The 21,768-nt window shown below is 44.9% G+C and overlaps 2 protein-coding genes across 5 annotated transcripts in view; one reads left to right on the top strand and one right to left on the bottom strand.

Annotated features, from left to right (window-relative positions):
• Window positions 1-1,866: 1,866 nt before the first annotated feature.
• Window positions 1,867-15,427, bottom strand: RWDD2A (RWD domain containing 2A). 2 transcript variants are annotated; one of them, XM_074948043.1, is made up of 3 exons: window positions 15,245-15,427; window positions 7,456-7,679; window positions 1,867-3,477 (listed from the first exon to the last, which is right to left on the bottom strand). In XM_074948043.1, the coding sequence occupies exons 2-3, from the start codon at window positions 7,654-7,656 to the stop codon at window positions 2,800-2,802; spliced, it is 879 nt and encodes a 292-aa protein (XP_074804144.1). In that variant the 5' UTR covers window positions 7,657-7,679; window positions 15,245-15,427; the 3' UTR covers window positions 1,867-2,799. The 2 variants fall into 2 exon arrangements, with proteins under 2 accessions (XP_074804144.1, XP_074804145.1); XM_074948044.1 differs by lacking the exon at window positions 15,245-15,427 and adding an exon at window positions 9,741-9,805.
• Window positions 15,388-21,768, top strand: part of PGM3 (phosphoglucomutase 3) — a 29,340-nt gene continuing 22,959 nt past the window's right edge. The window contains exons 1-6 of one of the 3 annotated variants that reach the window (XM_074948041.1): window positions 15,388-15,471; window positions 17,824-18,029; window positions 18,721-18,905; window positions 19,518-19,585; window positions 20,652-20,785; window positions 20,996-21,191. In XM_074948041.1, the coding sequence (XP_074804142.1) occupies window positions 17,826-18,029; window positions 18,721-18,905; window positions 19,518-19,585; window positions 20,652-20,785; window positions 20,996-21,191 (787 nt within the window). In that variant the 5' untranslated portion in view covers window positions 15,388-15,471; window positions 17,824-17,825. Of the gene's footprint in view, window positions 15,472-17,810; window positions 18,030-18,720; window positions 18,906-19,517; window positions 19,586-20,651; window positions 20,786-20,995; window positions 21,192-21,768 lie in introns of all 3 variants that reach the window. The other 2 variants (XM_074948039.1, XM_074948040.1) reach the window with 2 other exon arrangements.

Raw genomic sequence — 21,768 nt, 5'->3', positions numbered from 1 at the left:
TTGTTTAGCCTGGAGCTAATATATCTAGCTCCCACTACTTTTCTATAACCATCTGGCCTTGCCCCGTCACAATATATTATATATATATAATATTACTATATGTTCCATTCTATGCATCCGATGAAGTGAGCTGTAGCCCACGAAAGCTCATGCTCTAATAAATTTGTTAGTCTCTAAGGTGCTACAAGTACTCCTGTTCTTTTTGCAGATACAGACTAACACGGCTGCTACTCTGAAACCTGCCATCTAGTGAATCACTAACACCACTTCCTGCAACAGTGTGTGTCATCTGACAAATCTACTATAGCCAGGTACTGCCTTGGTTTGTGAGACAGATAGAATGACAGATCCAAGGGGTATGGCTACAGAATGCAGAGAAGAACTGATAAAGTATACAGTAGCCATGTATGTATTAAATAGATAAAGAAAAAAGGCAAATCCAAGCCCCATGCATTTATTATTTTTTACAGTACCCAAAAGAATGCAAGGCATCTCACAGTACAGATACAAATCTCAGGTTTCAGAGTAGCAGCCGTGTTAGTCTGTATCCATAAAAACAAAAGGAGGACTTGTGGCACCTTAGAGACGAACAAATTTATTAGAACAGAAGCTTTCGTGAGCTACAGCTCACTTCATCGGATGCATTCAGTGGAAAATATAGTGGGGAGATTTTATATACACAGAGAACATGAAACAATGGGTGTTACCATACACACTGTAACAAGAGTGATCAGGAAAGGTGATCCACTTCACATCCCATGAAGTGAGCTATAGCTCACGAAAGCTTATGCTCAAATAAATTGGTTAGGCTCTAAGGTGCTACAAGTCCTCCTTTTCTTTTTACCAGCAGGAGAGTGGGGTAGGGAGGAGAAACCTTTTGTAGTGATAATCAAGGTGGGCCATTTCCAGCACTTTACAAGAACAGGAGGAGAAATAAACAAGGGGAAATAGTTTTACTTTGTAATGATACATCCACTCCCAGTCTTTATTCAAGCCTAAGTTAATTGTATCCAGTTTGCAGATTAATTCCCATTCAGCAGTCTCTCATTGAAGTCTGTTTTTGTAGTTTTTTGGTTGAAGAATTGCCACTTTTAGGTCTGTAATCGAGTGACCAAAGAGACTGAAGTGTTCTCCGACTGGTTTTTGAATCTCACAATCCTTGGCCAGAACAGCTAAAAGCTAATATAACTGGGGAGTAACAAGACAGGAGATGGAAAGGAAAGGATAGACAAATTGATAACACAATAAAATTACATGGTTTTTGAGCAAAGGCTAGGCCATAAAGGAATAAATGGGTGGTATTTTTTTCAAAATTTTGTTTTAGTAAGAAATAAAATGTTAGTTGGCTCATTTCTTATGCACTTTAAAAATGGTTTTAATACAGGCTTTACAGAGCAGGCCAGGGTGCTGCACAGACTAAAGCATGGAGCAGAGTAGTCTATTTTTGTTGTTAATGCAAAATAATTGGAGTGTGCAGCCCCTTCAACCCGCCTCTTCCCCACCCAAGCCCATACAAAAAAGTTACTACAGGCCTAGACCTGAAGAAACTACCAAGTGTCATGTGGGTGAGGCGCCAGACAGACTACATAATTCTGAGTACTACAGTGTGAGATTGTGCAATTCGCAACCACTGCCTTGCAGGCTGTCTCATGGACCAAGAGGTGATAAATGTTGATTGTATGGTATCAGATGTAGATTTAACAGTCATTTACACAAGTAAATATTTAAACCTCAAAAGCTTATGATTAAGGCCCTTCGTTTTGGGGTTTTATTTTATTTAATTTTTCCCAGGAATTTCTGTGTTTGTTACTACAACTACCAAAAGCAGATGAAAATCATTGCAAAAAAACTATTAATTTTTTTGGGGTAATAGCAGGATTTATTTCAGAGGATGGAAGGACATGGGGAAAAGTATACAGTAAATTAATGCTTTGATGAACGGAATTCAATGTGGTTTGCTGCACACCTAAAACAGCACTCAAAACACAATGCCACTTCTGAGTTTAACAATATATCTCTAAGCTCCAAATAAAATATTTCATTTGAATAAACAGTTTACTGTTGTAGACTTAGAACTATTAGCCTATAACTATTTACATTTAATAATTGGGCCACACCATTTGCAACGCATACACTCAGCTTCACCCTTTTCTGCTGTTTTGGGGTTTTTTAAACTTTTGAATACTTCCTTGTGTTCTGAAACATATTTTAGTTTTCTTCCAATTTTAGTGTGTAAAATCTTTCAATCATTATCTGCTAACAGCTTGAAATGTGCACGTGGTGAGCATAAGATTCATCAGTACGTTCAGATGTGCAGGCGCTTCAGAGCTTGCATGCATGCCTGTTTGTTTATTGTGTGTATATCTTCTACACTAATACATTGCCTTACTTCAACAGGTAGCTTTGAATATACACACAGACTAATGTATTATTGTAATACAATACATTGCATGAGATATATGTATTTTCCTAATACAACAAGTTATTTTTTATATATTTGAATGATACAAAAGTAGGTCAAAAATCAGAAAAAAAACTAATACTTTTGAAAACCCATGATTTTTTCAGTAAAAATTGGTTTAAACTGAAAACAAAGGGTCTTACTTATGATGTATTTAAAACAAAAGCAAAAGGGTTTATCCTTGCACCATGATTTTACTTTACATAGTTTCCATTCTTATAATAGCTATAAGCACAGTATACCAATTTCACTCAGTTTTTAATTATAGTATATCCATGAATGAACTTAAAAAAATCATTTGTAATGTGCAAAATTAAAACTATCTATACAATTGATTGTTAACTGTCTGACTGTTTGCCTTCAACACCAAATAATAATTGAAAAATATGTTCACTTTGATGCTGTTTAAGGAATTCTAAGAATTGGCCAAGATCCATGTGATAGTCATTCCTCAGTCCATAATCACCATGTGCCTGGAATTGTAAATCTTCAAAAGTATGAAAGTGATGAAGCTTCTCCCCATTTCCTTCCGTTTCCATACTCTCAACATGTTTGCAGGAAATGTGTTTCCAGTTAGGATATCTAATAACATGCCAGAACTCCTCAGCGTTTTCTTTGAGCCCCTCCACACAGATAATACCAGGTTTCCCTGTTAGGCAGAAACCAGTCAAATTTAATTGCTTTGCGCAATCAAAGATTTTCTTTTTCAGTTCCTGTCTATATATATGATGGCTATAGATCCACATTCGATGAAAAATTATTTTTACTGCCTTTTCTTTTGGAGACGTTTCAGAAGAGACATCACTGTTTTGGAAATAAGATGCACTGTTGTCTCGTACCCACTGCACAGCCGCACATACACACAGTTCACCTGAATCCAAAGAACTGATGTGAGAAGTGAGATGTTTATTGAGCTGCAGTTGATTCTGTCTGTTTAGTGCATCTGATCTTGCAAATAGTTCCGGTGCTGAATGAGGGTAGCTGTGAGGCAAGGATACATGCAAGTCTACTTTTACCTTAAAATTAAGGGGGGAGGAAAAAGAGAAACATGAAATTAGATCTACAAGTACTGAAATGCATATTACAGTAACAGGAATTTCAGGAACCATATCCTGCACTCCACACAGGAATGCCTCAGCTAACACCCATTGTTTCATGTTCTCTATGTATATAAATCTCCTCACTGTATTTTCCACTGAATGCATCCGATGAAGTGAGCTGTAGCTCACGAAAGCTTATGCTCAAATAAATTGGTTAGTCTCTAAGGTGCCACAAGTCCTCCTTTTCTTTTTGCGAATACAGACTAACACTGCTGCTACTCTGAAACCTATCAGCTAATGACAGTTTAGAAAGTTACTTATAGCAGTAATCCTCGGGGATGGGGAGACTGCTGGTATGTTTCCATACGCAGCCCATAGGTCTCCTCCTCTCCCCCACAAAGGGTTTAAAGTAGACTCACCCTCCTTTAGATATGCCTTTCTCTGCCAAGGAAATAAGATATGATCAAATAAAATTGCCACAACCTAAAAAAAATAGCATATTTTCTTCTTGGTCATGGATCCCTTCATCTCTTTTTGGCTGTTCTCTTTACTTTGTCCCAGCTCACTGTGTCCATGCCTGCAACATCCCCATCATGTGGTTGATCTTTCTTGCTTCATAGACTAATGTTGCAAGTCTGTAGTAGGCAAGTGGTTATCCCTGAAGAGAAGCTGGAGTACGACTGCACATGTTCTTAGGTGGCTGTGCTGAGCATAGCTAGGCAGAGCAGGCAGCTGCTTCAATGTAAACTGCAATTCCAGAAAGAGCCATAGGGGCAAGTGACTTTCAAGAATCCTACTATTACTCTGTTTTTGTAATAGAGCAGGGGTCGGCAACTTTTCAGAAGTGGAGTGCCGAGTCTTCATTTATTCCCTCTAATTTAAGGTTTTGCGTGCCAGTAATACATTTTAACGATTTTAGAAGAGCTCTCTCTATAAGTCTATATTATGTAATGAAACTATTGTTGTATGTAAAGTAAACAAGGTTATTAAAATGTTTAAGAAGCTTCATTTAAAATTAAATTAAAATGCAGATCTTATCAGTTTAGTGCAGTGGTTCTTAACCTGGGGTGCAAGTCGCCCTTTCTGGGGTGCGAGACATGCGAGATTTTTTTAGAAGGTAAATCATCGAAAACACAAATTAAGCACAGGCACATAAGTACAACTACTTTGTTTCATCAAACCTATGTATTTATTAACATTAGACATTTTTTAACAACTACTGTAATATGCAAACAAAGTTAAGTTTTTAAGTTTTCAACTTTTTAAGCTAATTGTAGTGTAATTTTTGATAAGGGGTGAGAGAACATATTTTGAGAACTCCAGACCGTCAGCGGGCTGAGCGGGGCCGGGTGTAGTGTATTAAATTGCTCCCCATAGGAATGTGCTACTTACAGCTGCCAGTCCTGATGATCTGAGCAGCATGGTAAGGGGATGGGGAACTGGGGTGGTTGGATAGGCGTGGGAGTCCCAGGAGGCCTGTCAGGGGTCGGGGGATTGGATGGGGGGTGGGGTCCCGGGAGGGAGCAGGCAGGGGGGCTTGGATGGGTGGAGGGTTCTGATGGGGGCAGTCAGGGGGCAGGGGATCCCCAGAGGGGGTCGTCAGGGGACAAGGAGCGGGGGAGGGGGGGTTGGATGGGTCAGGGATTATGAGGGGGGCAGTCAGGGGCAGGAAGTGGGCCAGCTGTTTGGGGCGGCACAGCCTTCCCTACCCCAGTGTAGTGTATTAAATTTCTCCCCGTAGGAATGTGCTACTTACAGCGTACTACTTACGGCTGCCAGCCTTGGTGCTCCGCAAATAGCACGTTCCTACGGGGAGAAATTTAATACACTACACCAGTGGATAGAACCCCGGACCGGCGGTGGCTGAGCAGCTCAGCCCGCTGCCGGCCTGGGGTTCCGTCCGCTGGCTCCTGCAAGCCGGGGTCCCGGCCACCGGCCCTGCTCAGCCCGCTGCCGGCCTGGGGTTCCGTTGACCCAGGCTGGCAGCAAGCTGAGCGGGGGCGGCGGCTGGAACCCCGGCTGGCAGCAGCGTGCCAGTAAAAATCGGCTCGCGTGCCGCCGGTTACGAACACCTGAAATAGAGGAATGGCAAGCTCCAGGTGTCTGACAACTTTCCGCACCATCAGATGCTCTCTCTCTCTGCACCCACTCACATTCTCATCCACTCACACTCTACTTGTGAGAATGAGAAAGAACTTTCTCAGTTTTACAACTTGCATATGGAGACAAAACACCTGAGGGAAGAGTGGTTATGTAACATAGTGCAACAAGCATCCCGTAGTGGATGCTATTGTCACTCAATTTGACCACACAAAAAGAAAATGAAAGGTGACTGAAACCTCTCAGTTCTTCATAAACAAAAAAAGCCATCTGTGGTGAAGGAGTGGCAACTGCTATTCAGAGTAATATAGATGAGGCAATTGTAGGCCAACCAATTACTGGAATACTTCGTTCAAGGGATATTTCCATTGTGCAGAATACTACACAAGTAAACAAGTGTAAATAATTCTATCTTAAGAACTTGACAGAGCAAGGGTGGACAATATTCTGAAACAAGAATATTCAAACATTGCAATATTTTTAATATATGGATGTCCTAGTATAAAAATTAGCTATTATTCCCATTTGTTATCAGAGTATTTCTACTGTAATACCAAAACAGAAGAGCTCTCCTGAGGGTATGGGCTAAATGACCCAAACATTCACAACTTAAATCTGTGGATGATTCCTGCTATCCTGCAGTTAATCACCTGCTTCTAACATAATTCATAAACTTTCTTCTAATCAGAGCGTGATATGGCATTAACTTTGCAAACACTACATAATCTGGATCTCCAATGTATATATGATTAGACGTCTATGACTCACAAACTAGATATTCTTGTTATTTTTCTTTTATCATTTGAAACAACAATGAAACGTTTTGGACCTTATACTGAAAAATGATAAGCACTTCTATTTCCCATTTATATTTGTGGGAGTTGCGAGTACTCAGAACCTTTCAAAGCCCAAATATACCATCAGTTTTTAAGCAGAACTCCCACTGATTATGCTTAAGAACTGTGGCATGATATAGTCTCATCTTGGGCCCACAGTGTTTTAAAAAAATCCAAGTCTGGCGATAACAAAATATATTTAATAGAACGCCCTTAACCTAGCCTATCCCTACAATTATTAGGTTCATCAGTAAAAGGGATGAGCTAGAACCTGCATGCCAAAGGTCATATCATCTCCTTACGTACAAAAACGTATAAAGGGAGAAAATTTTTTAAAAGCTTTACAAAGATCTCCTTGCCCTGTTTCCCTCACCACTGATGATGCAGCGGGCTTAAGTGGCCATCAGGCCACTGGCCCCCCATGTATCCACCACCTTCCGCCTGCCCAAAGGGGGTGCAAGTTGCAGATTGAAAATTAGAGCTGGGAGGACTTACAGTAGAACTTCAGAGTTAGAAACACCAGAGTTATGAACTGGTGTTTGTAAAGGGACGGGGGAGGGCAAATACAGTACTATGTTAAACGTAAACTACTAAAAAAATAAAGGAAAAGCAGCATTTTTCTTCTGCATAGTAAAGTTTCAAGCTGTATTAAGTCAAGGTTCAGGTGTAAATTTTTGAAAGAACAACCATAATGTTTTGTTCAGTTATGAACATTTCAGAGTTACGAATAACCTTCATTTCCCAAGGTGTTCGAAATGCTGCCGTTCTACTGTAGGTACATGTTTGCTGCACTCCATGCCAACCAGCAGAGTGCAGCAGAGGGCCCAAAGGATAATTGAATCCTTTTCTCCTTCAAACAAAACTTATTATTCACTACAAAACATGAACTCTGTGCATTTTTTATGGAGACTATAAATATTTGGTAAAAACACGGCATGGAACATCTTTTTTTGATGACTGCAGTGCAAAACTAAGAAAACTGCATAGTTAAAAACAAAATGTAAATGGACGTTCTCACCTTTGGTTCATCAATATCAACAGAAATTGAATATTCAATCCGCGGTGGCAGTCCTTCTTTTATATTTTTCAAATACATCTGCACATAAGTAAGAGCATTTTTGTCCTGAAGGCTTATTTCTCCTTTATTAGGAAACATTGAAAAGAGCATTTCCATTTCCAATAGCTGAAGTTCAAGACATTCTTTCATCGTGATAGCCATGTTACAGCTGTAAACCCAGACACCTGAAAATGGAAGAGATCTTATTAGCAATAATGTTTCTGAAACTGTAGCAATAATCTTCTATCAGTCAATATAATCTTTTTGGGTTTTGTCTTATAACAAAAAAAGAATAATTATGAAAAAAAAACAAAGTCAGCCATAAAGCTGTTTAATTTCCAAGAGGAAAAAAACCTACATTAAAATGGAGTTAAGGTTGAAAGTGCAGAGTAGTTAAAGGATAAAACATTACAGGAATGTTGTTGTGATAGCTGCTTTGGAATCACAGCATATTCAAAGCCTATTACACTGAGAGTGACAAGTGCTATAGAATACAGATATAACAATTATAAAGTCAGTATAATAGTATATGTGTATTTATGGGCTTGTTAGCAATTGTATCCTGGCTAAATGGGTATGATAAAGAATGCTTCCTGCAGGAACTAAAGATAATGGGCATTAATTAATGCAAATATGTAATACTGAAACAATGGGGGTAACTAGTCTTTTGCAGTTTCATCCCCTGAGGAAAAGCAAACATACTGGTCTGACCTGGTACATAGGCTTAGCAGACACAGAATTTGAAAATGTACAAAAATAACTCAGACTCAAGGTACAGCTACACTGCAATAAAAAAAAAATCCGCAGCACTAAGTCTTAGAGCCCAGATCAATTGACTTGGGTTCCCAGGGATCCAGCTGCAGGGCTAAAAATGCAGTATAGATGGTCGGGCTGGAGACCAGGCTCTGAGACCCACCCCCTTTTCAGGATTTCAGAGCCTTGGCTCCAGCACAAGCCCGAACATTTACACTGCATTTTATAGCCCAGCAGCCTGAGCCTTGTGAACTGGAATCAGCTGATCCAGGCCAGCCACAGCTGTGTCCGAGGCTCTTTAATTGCAATGTACACATATCCTCAGATACCTTCCGAAAACTAACAGGCATGAGGAAGGAGCTGAACTATTTTAGACCCACCAGGGTCTCCATTGGGAAGGTGGGGAATCACCTGATAAGCCAGGCATGCATATAAGCTGTTTATTGTTCTTTGATATGCTTTTGTTCTGAATAAATAGTACTTTGCTCTATGAAGGTTGCTCTGTTTAACCCTGTCATTCCCGCTCAGAGAACAGAACTGACGCTGCTGAACTGAATTCACACCCGCTGAGGTGATCAGAGTGAAATATAGGGGTTTGCGACCAAAGGCCTTAGTCAGGAGAATCACAGGATTCTGCCTCCAGAAAGCTGACAGCTGGAAGCCTGAGACCTAAGTGAGTGGCCTCAAGGACATTAACTTAGGCACTGGGACAATAGTAATTATCCCAAAAACAAGCATTACAAACCCAAGAAGTTCAGCATTAAGATTACAGTTAAACTCAAATATGTTATAATATGGAAAGGAACTGTAATTTTGTCCCCTAGGTACACAATGCAATAACCGTTTTATTATGATTAAGGCATATTAAAGGTTTTGGTCTCTGATTAAACTGATTTTTAAAGAAGGGTTTTTAAAGAGGGTCTTCCCTCTCATATGTTTCCTCTATGATGCCACTAGCTTACTGTACCATTTTTAAACTAATTTAACTCAAATTAGTTATTGAATTTACTTGTAAATACTCAGAATATTCATTCTGTACCCAAAATAAATTCTGTTGTAAATTTGGGAAGGAGATTCTGTAACTTTTCCACACACAAACTGAATCCCTGCTTTTGTGCAAAACACAACTCGTCCTTAGCTCTGGAGCTTAACTGATGCTCCAGAACTTACCCCACTAAAAAAACCCACCCCCTTTTCTAAAAAATTAAGGGTATAATCCTGCAAAAAATTATACGTGTTTAACTTTATGCATATGCTTAACTTGTGCATTTGAGCAGTCCCATTGAGTTCAATGGTACTTCTTACATGTGTAAAATTAAGCACATGTGAAAGTTTTCCTAATGTAAACCTAAAAAAAGTTCTAAACATGTGCAGCAGGAGTGTAATCTCTCTGACACTATCCATTACTCCACAATGGATTTGTAAAATCGCCTCAGACCAGACCTGCCTCAATGTTTAGAGGCACACAACAGCATGGACTTAGCCAGTATTACCAAAATGCTTCACGAGCCTTAGCGCGGTACAGAGCCGGGGGATGCTACAGCGCCGTCTGTCTCTGGGAAAGACACCGCAGAGTCAATGTAGATAAAACAAGCTGTGTGGGTGGGGCTCAGCCCCACAACTGGGGCCGGGGCGGGGTCTGGCCGCAACCCTGCCCAGGGCCGCGTGTCACGGAGAGGGCTGTGGGCCCGCCTGACGCTCGTGGGATGTGCACTGCGGCCCTTCGCTCCGAGCCGCTCAGGCGACTCCAGCCGCTCTGCCCTCTGGAGCTGAACCCAGCGCAGTGCGGCTCGAGAGCCAGGCCTCGCCACGCGCGGGCAAATGAACGTGAGCAGAGACTGCCCAGCGCGCCCCCTCCCCTGGTTGAGCCCGGGTCAGTCAGCCTACCTCTCCGGGCCGCGCCCGCTGGGTGCACGCGGCCGCTTTGTTACCAACGGCCGGTGGCGGGCTCCCGTGAGCCGCTCTTCTCACAGCCGCGCGCCCTTGCCCCGTCCATGCTGGCGGGGCTGACTGAGACGGCGGCCGAAGCCAGCTCAGCACGGTTCTTTCCGCTCTGCTGACGCCAGGGGACGTGCCACAGCCTTTGCTAGTGACGCGGAAGGGGCGGGTGGGGTCTCTGCCCCGTTCCCCACCGGGGGCCAGGCTCAGCAAGAAATGGTCACGCCGCCAAACCCCTCACCCCACGCGGGGGCGGGGGCGCTGGGGGAGACTCTCCACAGACCGCGATGGGGGCGGGGCTGTGGGTTACGTGAGCACGGCACACACCCATCCTCTGGCCGCGCGCAGCCCCGTGCGAGAGGCGGCTGGGGCTGGGCAGCCTGTGGGCCAGGGAACAGCTTAGCTCGGGGGCAGGTGGGAGCGGAGGCACGGAGCGCCATGGGGGTGGCCCTCGCCCGACTTCTTCCTGTGGCTGAAGACCTTACAGCACGAAACCTGCAGTCCCCCCTCTGAAGGGCTCCTGTTCGTTGGTCGAGTGTGTGGAGCAAGGAAAGACAATGTGTCCATTAATACATGTAACCTTGTGAACACTACAAGGAAAACAACGGTTACAACAGGGGCAGGGCCGGCACAAGGTTTTTTTGCACCCCAAGCTCCTAGAGCGCAACTGCCCAAGCCAAAAAAAAACGGATGGCCAGAATGCCTCCCTTGGAATTGGGCCGCCCCAAGCACATGCTTGCTTTGCTGGTGCCTAGAGCTGGTCCTGAACGGGGAGCATTGCAAAGGAAAACTTGGCATGGAAATAGCCCTTTATTTGCCCCCAGAGTTTTGCATTATGATGAGTTTAACCCTTTGAAAAAACATAAACAGGGCATGCACCATAGTTGTTGAACTTAATGGGGCAAACTACATAATTGTAATCAGTGCTGCAAAGCTCTGCAAATGTATGACCCATTTTGCGGATGTGGAAGCAGCCGCATAGAGAGTGATTTTTGCACAAGTTTCCACAAAGTCAGCTTCAAAGGGAGGCAGAGCACTGACCCACACTGCCACCCAGTTCACTGCTCTGGACCCACAACCTTTTCTAGCTGAACACCCATGGAAGGATTCACTGAGTATGGTTACATTTGGAAAAGTTTTGGCTACTTTAAGAGCTCAGACTAGATCAGTGATTCTCAACCAGGGGTACACCTACCCCTGGGGTACACAGAGGTCTTCCAAGGGTACATCAACTCATCTAGATATTTGCCTAGTTTTACAAAGTCTGAAATGTGATGAAGAGGATCATCCACCTTCCTCTCAATGCTGTATATGTGCAGCAATGGGGAACAGAGGGCTTGGACCGGGGTGGGCAAACTTTTGGGCCTGAGGGCCACATTGGGGTAAGGAAATTGTATGGGGGTCCATGAATGCTCATGAAATTGGGGGTAGGAGTGCAGGAGGGGGTACGGGCTCTCTGGAGGGGCCAGAAATGAGGAGTTCAGGATGCGGGAGTTGGGCTGGGGATGAGAGGCTTGGGGTACAAGAGGGGGCTCTGAGCTGGGATCGAGGGGTTTGGAGGGTGGGAGGGGGATCAGGGCTGTGGCAGGGGATTGGGGCACGGGCGGGGGGAGGCTCAGGGGTGCAGGCTCTGGGGGCTTACCGCGAGCAGCTCCTGGAAGAATGTCCCCCCCTCCGGCTCCGAGGCGCAGCCAGGTGGCTCTTCACGCTGCCTCGTCTGCAGGCATCACCCCTGCAGCTCCCCCCTGGCCACGCTTCCGAGAACTAGGAGCCGGAGGCGGGTCATGACGGTTGCTTCCTGGGAGCTGTGCGGAGCGGGGCAAACCCCCGACCCCACTCCCCGAGGGGAGCTGAGGGCCGGATTAAATGGTCTGATGGGCCAGATGTGGCCAGCAGGCCGTAGTTTGCCCACCCCTGGCTTGGATCATCTCCATCTTGTCAGCTAAGTCAGTTTCAACACTGGTCAGTTACTGCCTACCTTGGAGGACAGAAATGCAGCGGGAGACACTTGGTAGAAGGAGCTGCCAACAGTATTGCCAACCCAAAGTGTCCAAAACTCATGAGTAGAACCCTGTGTTTTTCATAAATGCAAAATGACACACCATAACATGAAAAACATCTGTTAAAATGACATAAAATAAAAAACTCACCCAGCAGCAGTGGCTTCTATCCAAGGGGCTGGGTCCAGCTTCTCGGTCTGGGTGTTATGACCAGCCACACAGAGACACAGCACCATTTAGGTTTGGTCCAGCTTCCCCGATGATGGGGGCGGCTAGGCCAAACTTGAGTGAGAGGCACTGTGATCCCATATACCAGATTGCAATGCCCGGAGTGGGGAAGTGGGACCAGCCCTGCAGGACAGGAGACACCACTGCAGGTTGAGGTACTCTGCAACCGCCTGCCCAGGGCCGACACCACCCACCTTCGATCCCCCCACCCAAAGGACAGAATCTGACCCACCCATTCCCAGGGCCTCCTGACTATCTGGGGACAGAACACACACCCTCCCCCCCCACCCCGCAACCCTCCAGGACCTCTCACCCATCCGGGGGCAGGACCTGATCTCCCCCCAGGACCTCCCACTCCTCCAGATGGAGGACCCAATGCATCCAGAAGGAGGAAAGGAAATAGAACATAAGAATGGCCATACTGGGTCAGACCAAAGGTCCAACCAGCCCAGTATCCTGTCTCCCAACAGTGGCCAATGCCAGGTGCCCCAGAGGGAGTGAACCTAACAGGTAATGATCTAGTGATCTCTCTCCTGCCAGCCATCTCCACCCTCTGACAAACACAGGCTAGGGACACCATTCCTTACCCATCCCGGCTAATAGCCATTAATGGACTTAACCACCATTAATTTATCCAGTTCTCTTTTAAACCCTGTTATAGCCCTAACCTTCACGACCTCCTCAGGCAAGGAGTTCCACAGGTTGACTGTGCACTGTGTGGAAAAAGAACTTCCTTTTATTTGTTTTAAACCTGCTACCCATTACTTTCATTTGGTGGCCCCTAGTTCTTATATTATGGGAACAAGTAAATAACTTTTCCTTATTCACTTTCTCCACACCGCTCATGATTTTCTATACCTCCATCATATCCCCCCCTTAGTTTCCTCTTTTCCAGGAAAGGACTTTTCAGCCTCTTTAATCTCCCCTCATATGGGACCCGTTCCAAATCCCTAATCATTTTAGTTGCCCTTTTCTGAACCTTTTCTAATGCCAGTATATCTTTTTTGAGATGAGGGGACCACATCTGTATGCAGTATGGATTTATATAAGGGCAATAAGATATTCTCCATCTTATTCTCTATCCCCTTTTTAATGATTCCTAACATCCTGTTTGCTTTTTTGACTGCCTCTTCACACTGTGTGGACGTCTTCAGAGAACTATCCATGATGACTCCAAAAACTTTCTCTTGATTAGTTGTAGCTAAATTAGCCCCCATCATATTGTATGTATAGTTGGGGTTATTTTTTCCAATGTGCATTACTTTACATTTATCCACATTAAATTTCATTTGCTATTTTGTTGCCCAATCACTTAGTTTTGAGAGATCTTTTTGAAGTTCTTCACAGTCTTCACAGTCTGCTTTGGTCTTAACTATCTTGAGCAGTTTAGTATCATCTGCAAACTTTGCCACCTCACTGTTTACCCTTTTCTCCAGATAATTTATGACTAAGTTGTATAGGATTGGTCCTAGGACTGACTCTTGGGGAACACCACTAGTTACCTCTCTCCATGCTGAAAATTTATCAGAACAGAGAAAATGAAATAAGAAATTTCCCAGAATATAATATATTTTTTTTAAATTTAAGAATGTCACAGAGCTCTCTGCTCATGAGAACCTAAAGGTCCAGAAAACTAGTATAAAAATCATGAGATTTTGAAAACAATGGATTTTGAGGTCTTTACATTTGCCTATTACATTAAGGCAGGGGTGGGCAAACTATGGCCCGCGGGAACGTCCTGCCCAGCCTCTGAGCTCCTGGCCGGGGAGGCTAGCCCCCGGCCTCTCCCCAGTATCCCCCATCCCCTGCAGCTACGCTGCCGCACAGACAGCACTCTGGCCTGCCGCTCCTGTCGGGCAGCGCGGCAGCATGGCTGGCTCCGGTCTGCTACGGGGGCAGGGAGCAAGGGTGGATAAAGGGGCAGGGGGTCCCCAGAGGCAGTCAGGGGACAGGGAGCAGGGGGCGGTTGGATGGGGCAGAGGTTCTGGTGGGGCGGTTAGGGGCGGAGGTTCGGGTGATGGTGGTCAGGGGACGGGGAACAGGGGGGCAGTTAGGGGCAGGGGTCCTGGGAGGGGGCGTGGGAGTCCCAGGGGGGCCTGTCAGGGGGCGGGGGTGTGGATAGGGGTCATGGCAGTCAGGGGACAGGGAGTGTGGGGGGGTTGATAGGAGGTGGGGTTCCAGGGGGCGGTTAGGGGCAGGGGTCCTGGGAGGGGGCCATCAGGGGTCAAGGAGCAGGGGGGTTGGATGGGTCAGAGTTCTGAGGGGGGCAGGAAGTGGGAAGGGGTAGATAGGCAGCAGGAGCCAGGCTGTTCGGGGAGCCACAACCTTCCCTACCCGGCCCTCCATACAGTTGCGCAACCCCAATGTGGCCCTTGGGCCAAAAAGTTTGCCCACCCTAAGGCTTTCTTCACAGGGTCATGTTTTCTACATTTTACCCAAAACCATGAGGAGCAGAAAGTTTATTTTTCTTTTGAAAAGACTAAAGTCAAAATTCTCCCCCCACCCCCTGACTCCAGGAGCTGGAGCTTTAGGAAAAAAGGCCAAATGTTGCACGGCTCACAATAAAATGGGGGAACTGGCCACTCAGCCCAGGACCTCGGCCCCAACCCATGCTCCATCCCACCCTGCTGCCCTTCTCCAGAGAGCAAGGCCATCCACCGCCCGCTTCAGTCTGGGACTCGCCCACACTCTGAAACCCCGCCCCTCACTGGGCCCCTACGACCATCAGGTGCCGCCAAACCCCGCCCTTGGCGTGGCCCGAACACCGTCCCACAGCCCCGCCCCCGCCACACGAGCACCTTCCCGCTTAGCCCCGCCCCATCCTGGCTCACCTCCTGGCGGAGCTCCGCCCCCCGCGACGGGAGAAGGTCCCCAGGCGGGGATATCGCTGGGCGGACGGAACACTCCGGAAAGCAAAGTTCAGCCACCCGCAGGATGCCGCGCTCTGATTGGCTACGCGCGGCGTCAGGGGGTGTGGCTGCGCATGAATCCGGGAACGGGCGGGTTGAACTGTCCGGCCGCGGAAAGCCACGTCGGCAGCGGCTGGGGCTTGCGGCAGGTAGGCGGGTCTGTGCTGCTGCCGCCGCCCGGCGCTCTCGCTGCAGCCTGGGGGCCCGGGGACGCCGTTTGCTGGGCTGGGCGGCGGGGTCCGCGTCCGAGGCGCGCCTGGGTGAGGGCAGAGGGGGCTGGGCAGGATCCCGTGGCAGGGGTGAGCACCTGGCCCTGTGCGCAGGGCTGGTCCGTGCTGGGCGCGTCGGCTCGCTGGCCCCTCTGTGCGCCCCTCGCTCACTGGGAACTGTCCCGAAACCTTTTACCTCCCCGCTTGGTGTCAGCCCACGGGGTGAGTCGGCAGGAACAAGGCCTCTCCTTGTTTAAAGTTCCCAAACAGGGGACCGTGCCGGGCACGGAGGGGCGGACTTCCTTCTGTCCAGGGAGCGCTCCGCCCCCACTCCCTCCCCCATTCTGCCCCTTTTCCCCAAGGATCCCGCCCCTCCCTCCAGCCTGCCCTGCCCTCACTCTGTCTCTTCCCGCCCCCCGCACCTCCCCACCCGCTGAGCGCCCATGGAGTCGGTGCCTGGGGGGGCAGGAAGGTGGCAATACCCTATCATGCCACCCTTACCTCTGTGCCGCTGCTGGCTGCAGCGCTGCCTTCAGAGCTGGGCACCTGGCCAGCAACTGCCGTTCCCTGGCTGGCCCACTCCGAAGGCAAGGGAAAAGGATGAGCAAGGGAAAATGAAGGATGTTTGTTCCTCTTTCAAAAATTTGCTTGAATGGAGAACCAAAAAAGAGGTCATAGCCAGGAAAACCTGGACATATGGTAATCCTATATTGAGCAGTGCTCTCCTGTCTCCCATGTGCCAGCTATGGTAGTCTGCATCACCCAGTAGTTTACATTTTCCAATGAACACCTTCTTGCTGTCTCCCATAAATGTGTGCAAGGCCACCTCCCTGATTTCCAATCCCTTCTTAAAATTCTCATCTGACAAAAAGTCAACAATGGAGGCAACTTCTGCGCTGTTATCCCTATCATGCTGACCAGTACTGTTCCATTGTTACTTTGTATTCTGCTTGTCTGTTAGTTGAACCCACATGTTGTTTCTTGCATTATTCTCAGGCCATGTCTACACTACGCTTTCGTCTTTAAAACTTTTGTCACTCGGGTGTGAAAAAAACACACCTGAATGACAAAAGTTTTAATGATGAAAAGCGTCGCTGTGAACAGCATTTAAGTTGCCGGGAGACGCTTTCCTGGCAATGAATCTGCTGCCCCTCTTTGGGGGTGGTTTTATTTTGTCACTGGGAGTACACCGCACACCTTATAACGGCGCGGCTGCAGTGGCATATCTGTGCCGTTGTACGGTGTGCAGTGTAGACATAGCCTTAGTTGGTAAGGTCTTTGGAGCAGGGATGCTTTTGGTTTTGTCTTTGTACAACACCTAATGCAGTGGAGCCCTGATCTATGGTTGGAGCCCTTAAGAGTTGCCACAATACAAATAAGAATTTTGCTTGGATATTAAAAGAAGTAATAGACTTTACATGGTTGGAGTATGTTGGGGAAGGAAATCTGGCTCACCACTGAACTGAGAGTTTGACCTGGTGTTGCAGCCAAAATACCCTCTGCCTGCTGTTGTCCGGAATAAGAAACACTGTCTTTCTCTGCCGCTTGCACTAGGGCCACTGGATCAGTGTAACTGAGGATCCACCCTTGGCCCAGTCTCTTTCTCTCTCTCTTTCTCTCTACTGGCTTGTGGGGCTGGCACAAACTCCGTTTAAGGTATGCAGGTGATGTGGAGGCTCCTTCCCAGGCTATAATGCTGGTGTTTCCTCTGCAAACCTATCATTAGCTTTGGGGTGTGAATGTCTTTGTGTGTACCCTCTACATGGGATTAATTTAAATTCAAATATCTAATAACCCTGACTCTAACAATAGTTAAACATAAAAAAAACCCTATCTTGCATGAATATATGTAGACTTAATTTAAACCCTCGAGTGATTTTCTTCAAGATTAAGTTGCTGTTTAAAATGTTTTTACTACATAAATAAACATCCTTAAAAACTAAAAGCATTTTTCATGTAAATGCTACTTGTTTCTATCTGTCTTCTGAGACTTATATTGAATTAAACAGATAAGAATATCTGTTTCAGAGTGGTAGCTGTGTTAGTCTGTATCAGCAAAAACAACAAGGAGTCCTTGTGGCACTTTACAGACTAACATATTTATTTGGGCATAAGCTTTCGTGGGCCCATGGAAGCTTATGCCCAAATAAATATGTTAGTCTGTAAAGTGCCACAAGGACTCCTTGTTGTTTTTCAATATATCTGTGGATTTACAAGGTAAGTGTAATATGAGAAGTTTATTATGGTGATTTTAGTTGTTACTGATAACATCTGTACAGTTTCCTTTTATAGAAATGGATTTTGAGGCAGTTGCAAAGTACTCAGCATTACACCTGAAACCAGCTGGACTTAGCCTTCAGTATGGAACTGCTGGATTTCGTACCAAGGCAGGACATCTTGATCATGTCATGTATCGCATGGGTTTGCTGGCAGTACTAAGGTCCAGGCAGACCAAATCTACTGTTGGAGTCATGGTTACAGCATCTCACAATCCTGAAGTAAGAATATTTCTGATTGTATCCTTTGTTAAAAAAGGAAAATAGATGATATCAGCCAAAGGAGAGTCAAAATCTCTGAGCTGGCAGAGACTGAAAGCATTTACAGCCCATATCGTGTGAACATTTGTGCTTAATTTAACCATGTGAATAGTCCCATTGACCACAAATAAGACTAATTGCATGCTGGAAGCTGTTTTGCCACACAAACTCATACCCCCACTCTTGCTTGTAGTTTTTCCTTCCCTTCACTCTGGAAGAAAAACCGTTACAATATGGGACCTTATGAGCATGAGAAGCTGGCAGTACATCTGAGGGATATCAAACCCTTTCAGCAAACTCTGAATCATCTATTTTTCTTAACTTGACATTTTCTTTCACGAAGCAACAGTTATAAGTGAAGTATTTGCTTTACTTATCTGCTGCTCTTAGGATATTTGAGGCTATGGAATCGCTAAGCCTGTCACTTTGATATCAACTGATCCTTTTTTACAGAACTGCCAGAAAAATAGTGACTTAATATTTTGATTATATTACTGATTTCGGCTGTGTGTGGATTTGTTTGGTCGCTTTTATTAGGAACACTTCAGGCCTAAATGAAGCCGTAGTGATGTATCTATATTTATCTTTTGTCTTTAAAGAGACTCTACTGGGTTTCTCACTTTTAAACTTAGTACATTTATTTTCTTCTAAGGAAGACAATGGTGTAAAATTGGTTGATCCTCTGGGTGAAATGTTGACCTCTGCCTGGGAAGAATATGCTACACGCCTAGCTAATGCAGAAGAGCAAGAAATACAGAGCATACTGACTGAGATCTGCCAGAAAGAAGCAGTGAAACTGCACGAACATGCCTCAGTTTTTATTGGTAGAGACACCAGGTAATTGAAAAATGATATCGATATATTTATATATTGACTGTATTGAACTACTCAAGTTGCATTCACAGGCAGCTATATCTGCTGGAATTTCTATGCATAGAATGGAAGACTCTATATAAGGGCAGCACAGCACACTTCACATGTTTCATTTTAAATCTACCTATTACAGTACCATGTTTAACTCTCCACAAAATATGCTTCTTGGGCCTTATCCAGTGCCCGCTGAAGAGGACAGAAGGGCCTCCTTTGATTTCAGAGGGCATTAGATTGGGTCTTTTAGTGTTACCATTACTACATCAGCTGCCTAATCTTAAGAGAATTGCATAAATGTCACATAGGAATCTGATTCTGCATTGAGATCCATGTTGGCAGACTCCTCCACCTGTGCAGATCTCACCAAAGGAGTGAGGCCTAGGTTTGTATTTCTGCATAGTGTTTGTTTAAAAAGTGACAGGTTTCAGAGTAGCAGCCATGTTAGTCTGTATTCACAAAAAGAAAAGGAGTACTTGTGACACCTTAGAGACTAACCAATTTATTTGAGCATAAGCTTTCGTGAGCTACAGCTCACTTCATCGGATGCATTCAGTGGTGATTGTATTTATTCTTTTTCAGACATAACAGTGAGAAACTTTCACAGTCAGTAATAGATGGTGTATCTGCTCTAGGTGGTCAATATCATGGTATGTTGACATTTAAACTTATGCTTTATATTTGAAGTTTTTATGTAAGTGTGAAATATAGACCCAAAGTTGTAGCTCAGATGCCATTTCCATTGCTGCTTATAGTGAATTTGTGTGTTGGGATGATTTTAACGTAAGAGGCGACTTCTCTATATAATTTTACTAGAACTTTTTTTCAGATGAGTTTCTTACAATATTTACTACCATATATTATAGGAAATACTTTGCATGTCTCTAAATAGGAGTCAAGGTGGGTGATGTAATACATTTTATTAGGCTAGCTTCTTATGGCAAAGATAAGCTTTCGAGCTACACAGAACTCATCTTTTGAAGGTGCTCCAAAGGCTCATCTTTTTTGAATGTGTTGTGACACCTTGAAAAGACAAACCTGGGAATTCCTAACTTTTCTAGACACTAAAAATCATGGTCTTTATTAAAGACGCTATAATTATGGTTGTATCACAACAATCTGTAACCCACTAACAGGTCTCTTCCTCTATTCCCCCCCCCCCCCCCCCCCCCCACACACACACACACTTCTTTTGTCCCATGACTGCAGGGATGCCAACAGTCCGCTTGAGCTTGTATGGTCTCTTAGAATATTTAACTACTTATACTAAGTAATCTGCTCCACCTTGTATTTAGCTGTGACCATCTGAGGGCTTGTCTACACTTAAAACACAACAGCAGAACTCCTGTAGCTGTGCTGCGGTAGCGATTCAGTGTGGACACTACCTAGGCCAAGGGGAAAGATTCACCATCTAGCACTGTTTACGCAGGGACTTAGGTCCACTTAACTATGCTGCTCAGGAATGTGGATTTTTCACACCTTTTGATGGACGTAGTTAAACCGACCTCATTTTTCTGTAGGCCGGGCCTGAATACCTTTCCCAGACTTAAAGAAGAGTTCAAAAGCTTGTCTCTTTCATCAACAGAAGTTAGTCCAAAAAAAGATATTACCTCACCCACCTTGTCTCTTCAATATTTTGGGACCAACATTGTGAACAACAATCTAAACAAGAATGACTCTTCTATTCTTTTAATATTGTGACTTGTTTTATATTAGATTATGGTCTGGTGACAACACCACAGCTGCATTACATGGTCTGCTGTCAAAATACTCAAGAACACTATGGGAAGGCAACAGTGGAAGGTTACTACCAGAAACTATCCAAAGCTTTTGGGGAGCTGACAAAACAAGTGAGGGCTGTTACATTCACACTAAATAATTCATTGCTTATATTCATGTAAATGTGCAAACTGGATATTTTCTGTGTACAAGTTTAAAAAATGCCTCGAACACTTCAGACCTGCTTGGCTCCTGATGTGGGGAGTTGAGAGAGCTATTGATTTTTATCCAGAATATTATAGTTCACTTTAACACCTCTCCTTCCCCTCTCCTGTGTGAAGGCTTCCAGCTCTGAAGATGACCAGATGTGTCTGAAGATAGATTGTGCAAATGGTATAGGAGCCCTGAAACTAAAGGAAATGGAACGTTACCTTCCAAAGAGACTGCTAATTCACCTATATAATGATGGAACCAAAGAGAAACTCAATCATTTATGCGGTGCAGACTTTGTGAAAGTTCATCAGAAACCTCCTCTAGGTATGTAATCAGCAATCTACATTTCTAATCCTTTTAGAATACAAATTGTGTTAAGCAGCCTACTCAGTAATAGCTTTCAATGCACAGGACTTAGCACAGAAAAACAGAAATGCATGATTTCCCCAGAAAGAGGTGACTGATCTTTGTGGAACTCCTTAATGCTGTAAATCATCAAAGTTATAAGAGATTACTCTAAGCTTAAGGACCAGAGTGAACTTATTTATGTCCTGACAACCCAAAGTGAATGAACGTAACTAAGAGAGCACCAGAACTGTGGCAGAGAATTTCTGAAGGATTTTAAGGAACGGTTGGGATAAAGGTTATCCTGTCACTATCTGACTCAGATAGGCTTGTAAAGAGATGACTTAGCCCAAATCATGCAAGGTGCATAAAATAAAACCATGGGCTACAACTTCTAAAAATAGAGAGATTAACCAGACTTTAGGAATGGGTTCCTAAGACTAAACTGTTTTCTGCTGTAGAACCATCCTCCTTCTCTGGAGTTGCTAGCTCATGGTGAACTCCAGGCTGCTGCTTCAGTCCTCTTGTAAAATTGGTCTTGCTTACTCAGTTTCTG

This window comes from Natator depressus, chromosome 3, assembly GCF_965152275.1.
Source record: "Natator depressus isolate rNatDep1 chromosome 3, rNatDep2.hap1, whole genome shotgun sequence".
Taxonomy (NCBI): domain Eukaryota; kingdom Metazoa; phylum Chordata; order Testudines; family Cheloniidae; genus Natator; species Natator depressus.
Note: the sequence above shows the minus strand (reverse complement) of the source record. Positions and strands in the feature narration are given on the sequence as shown.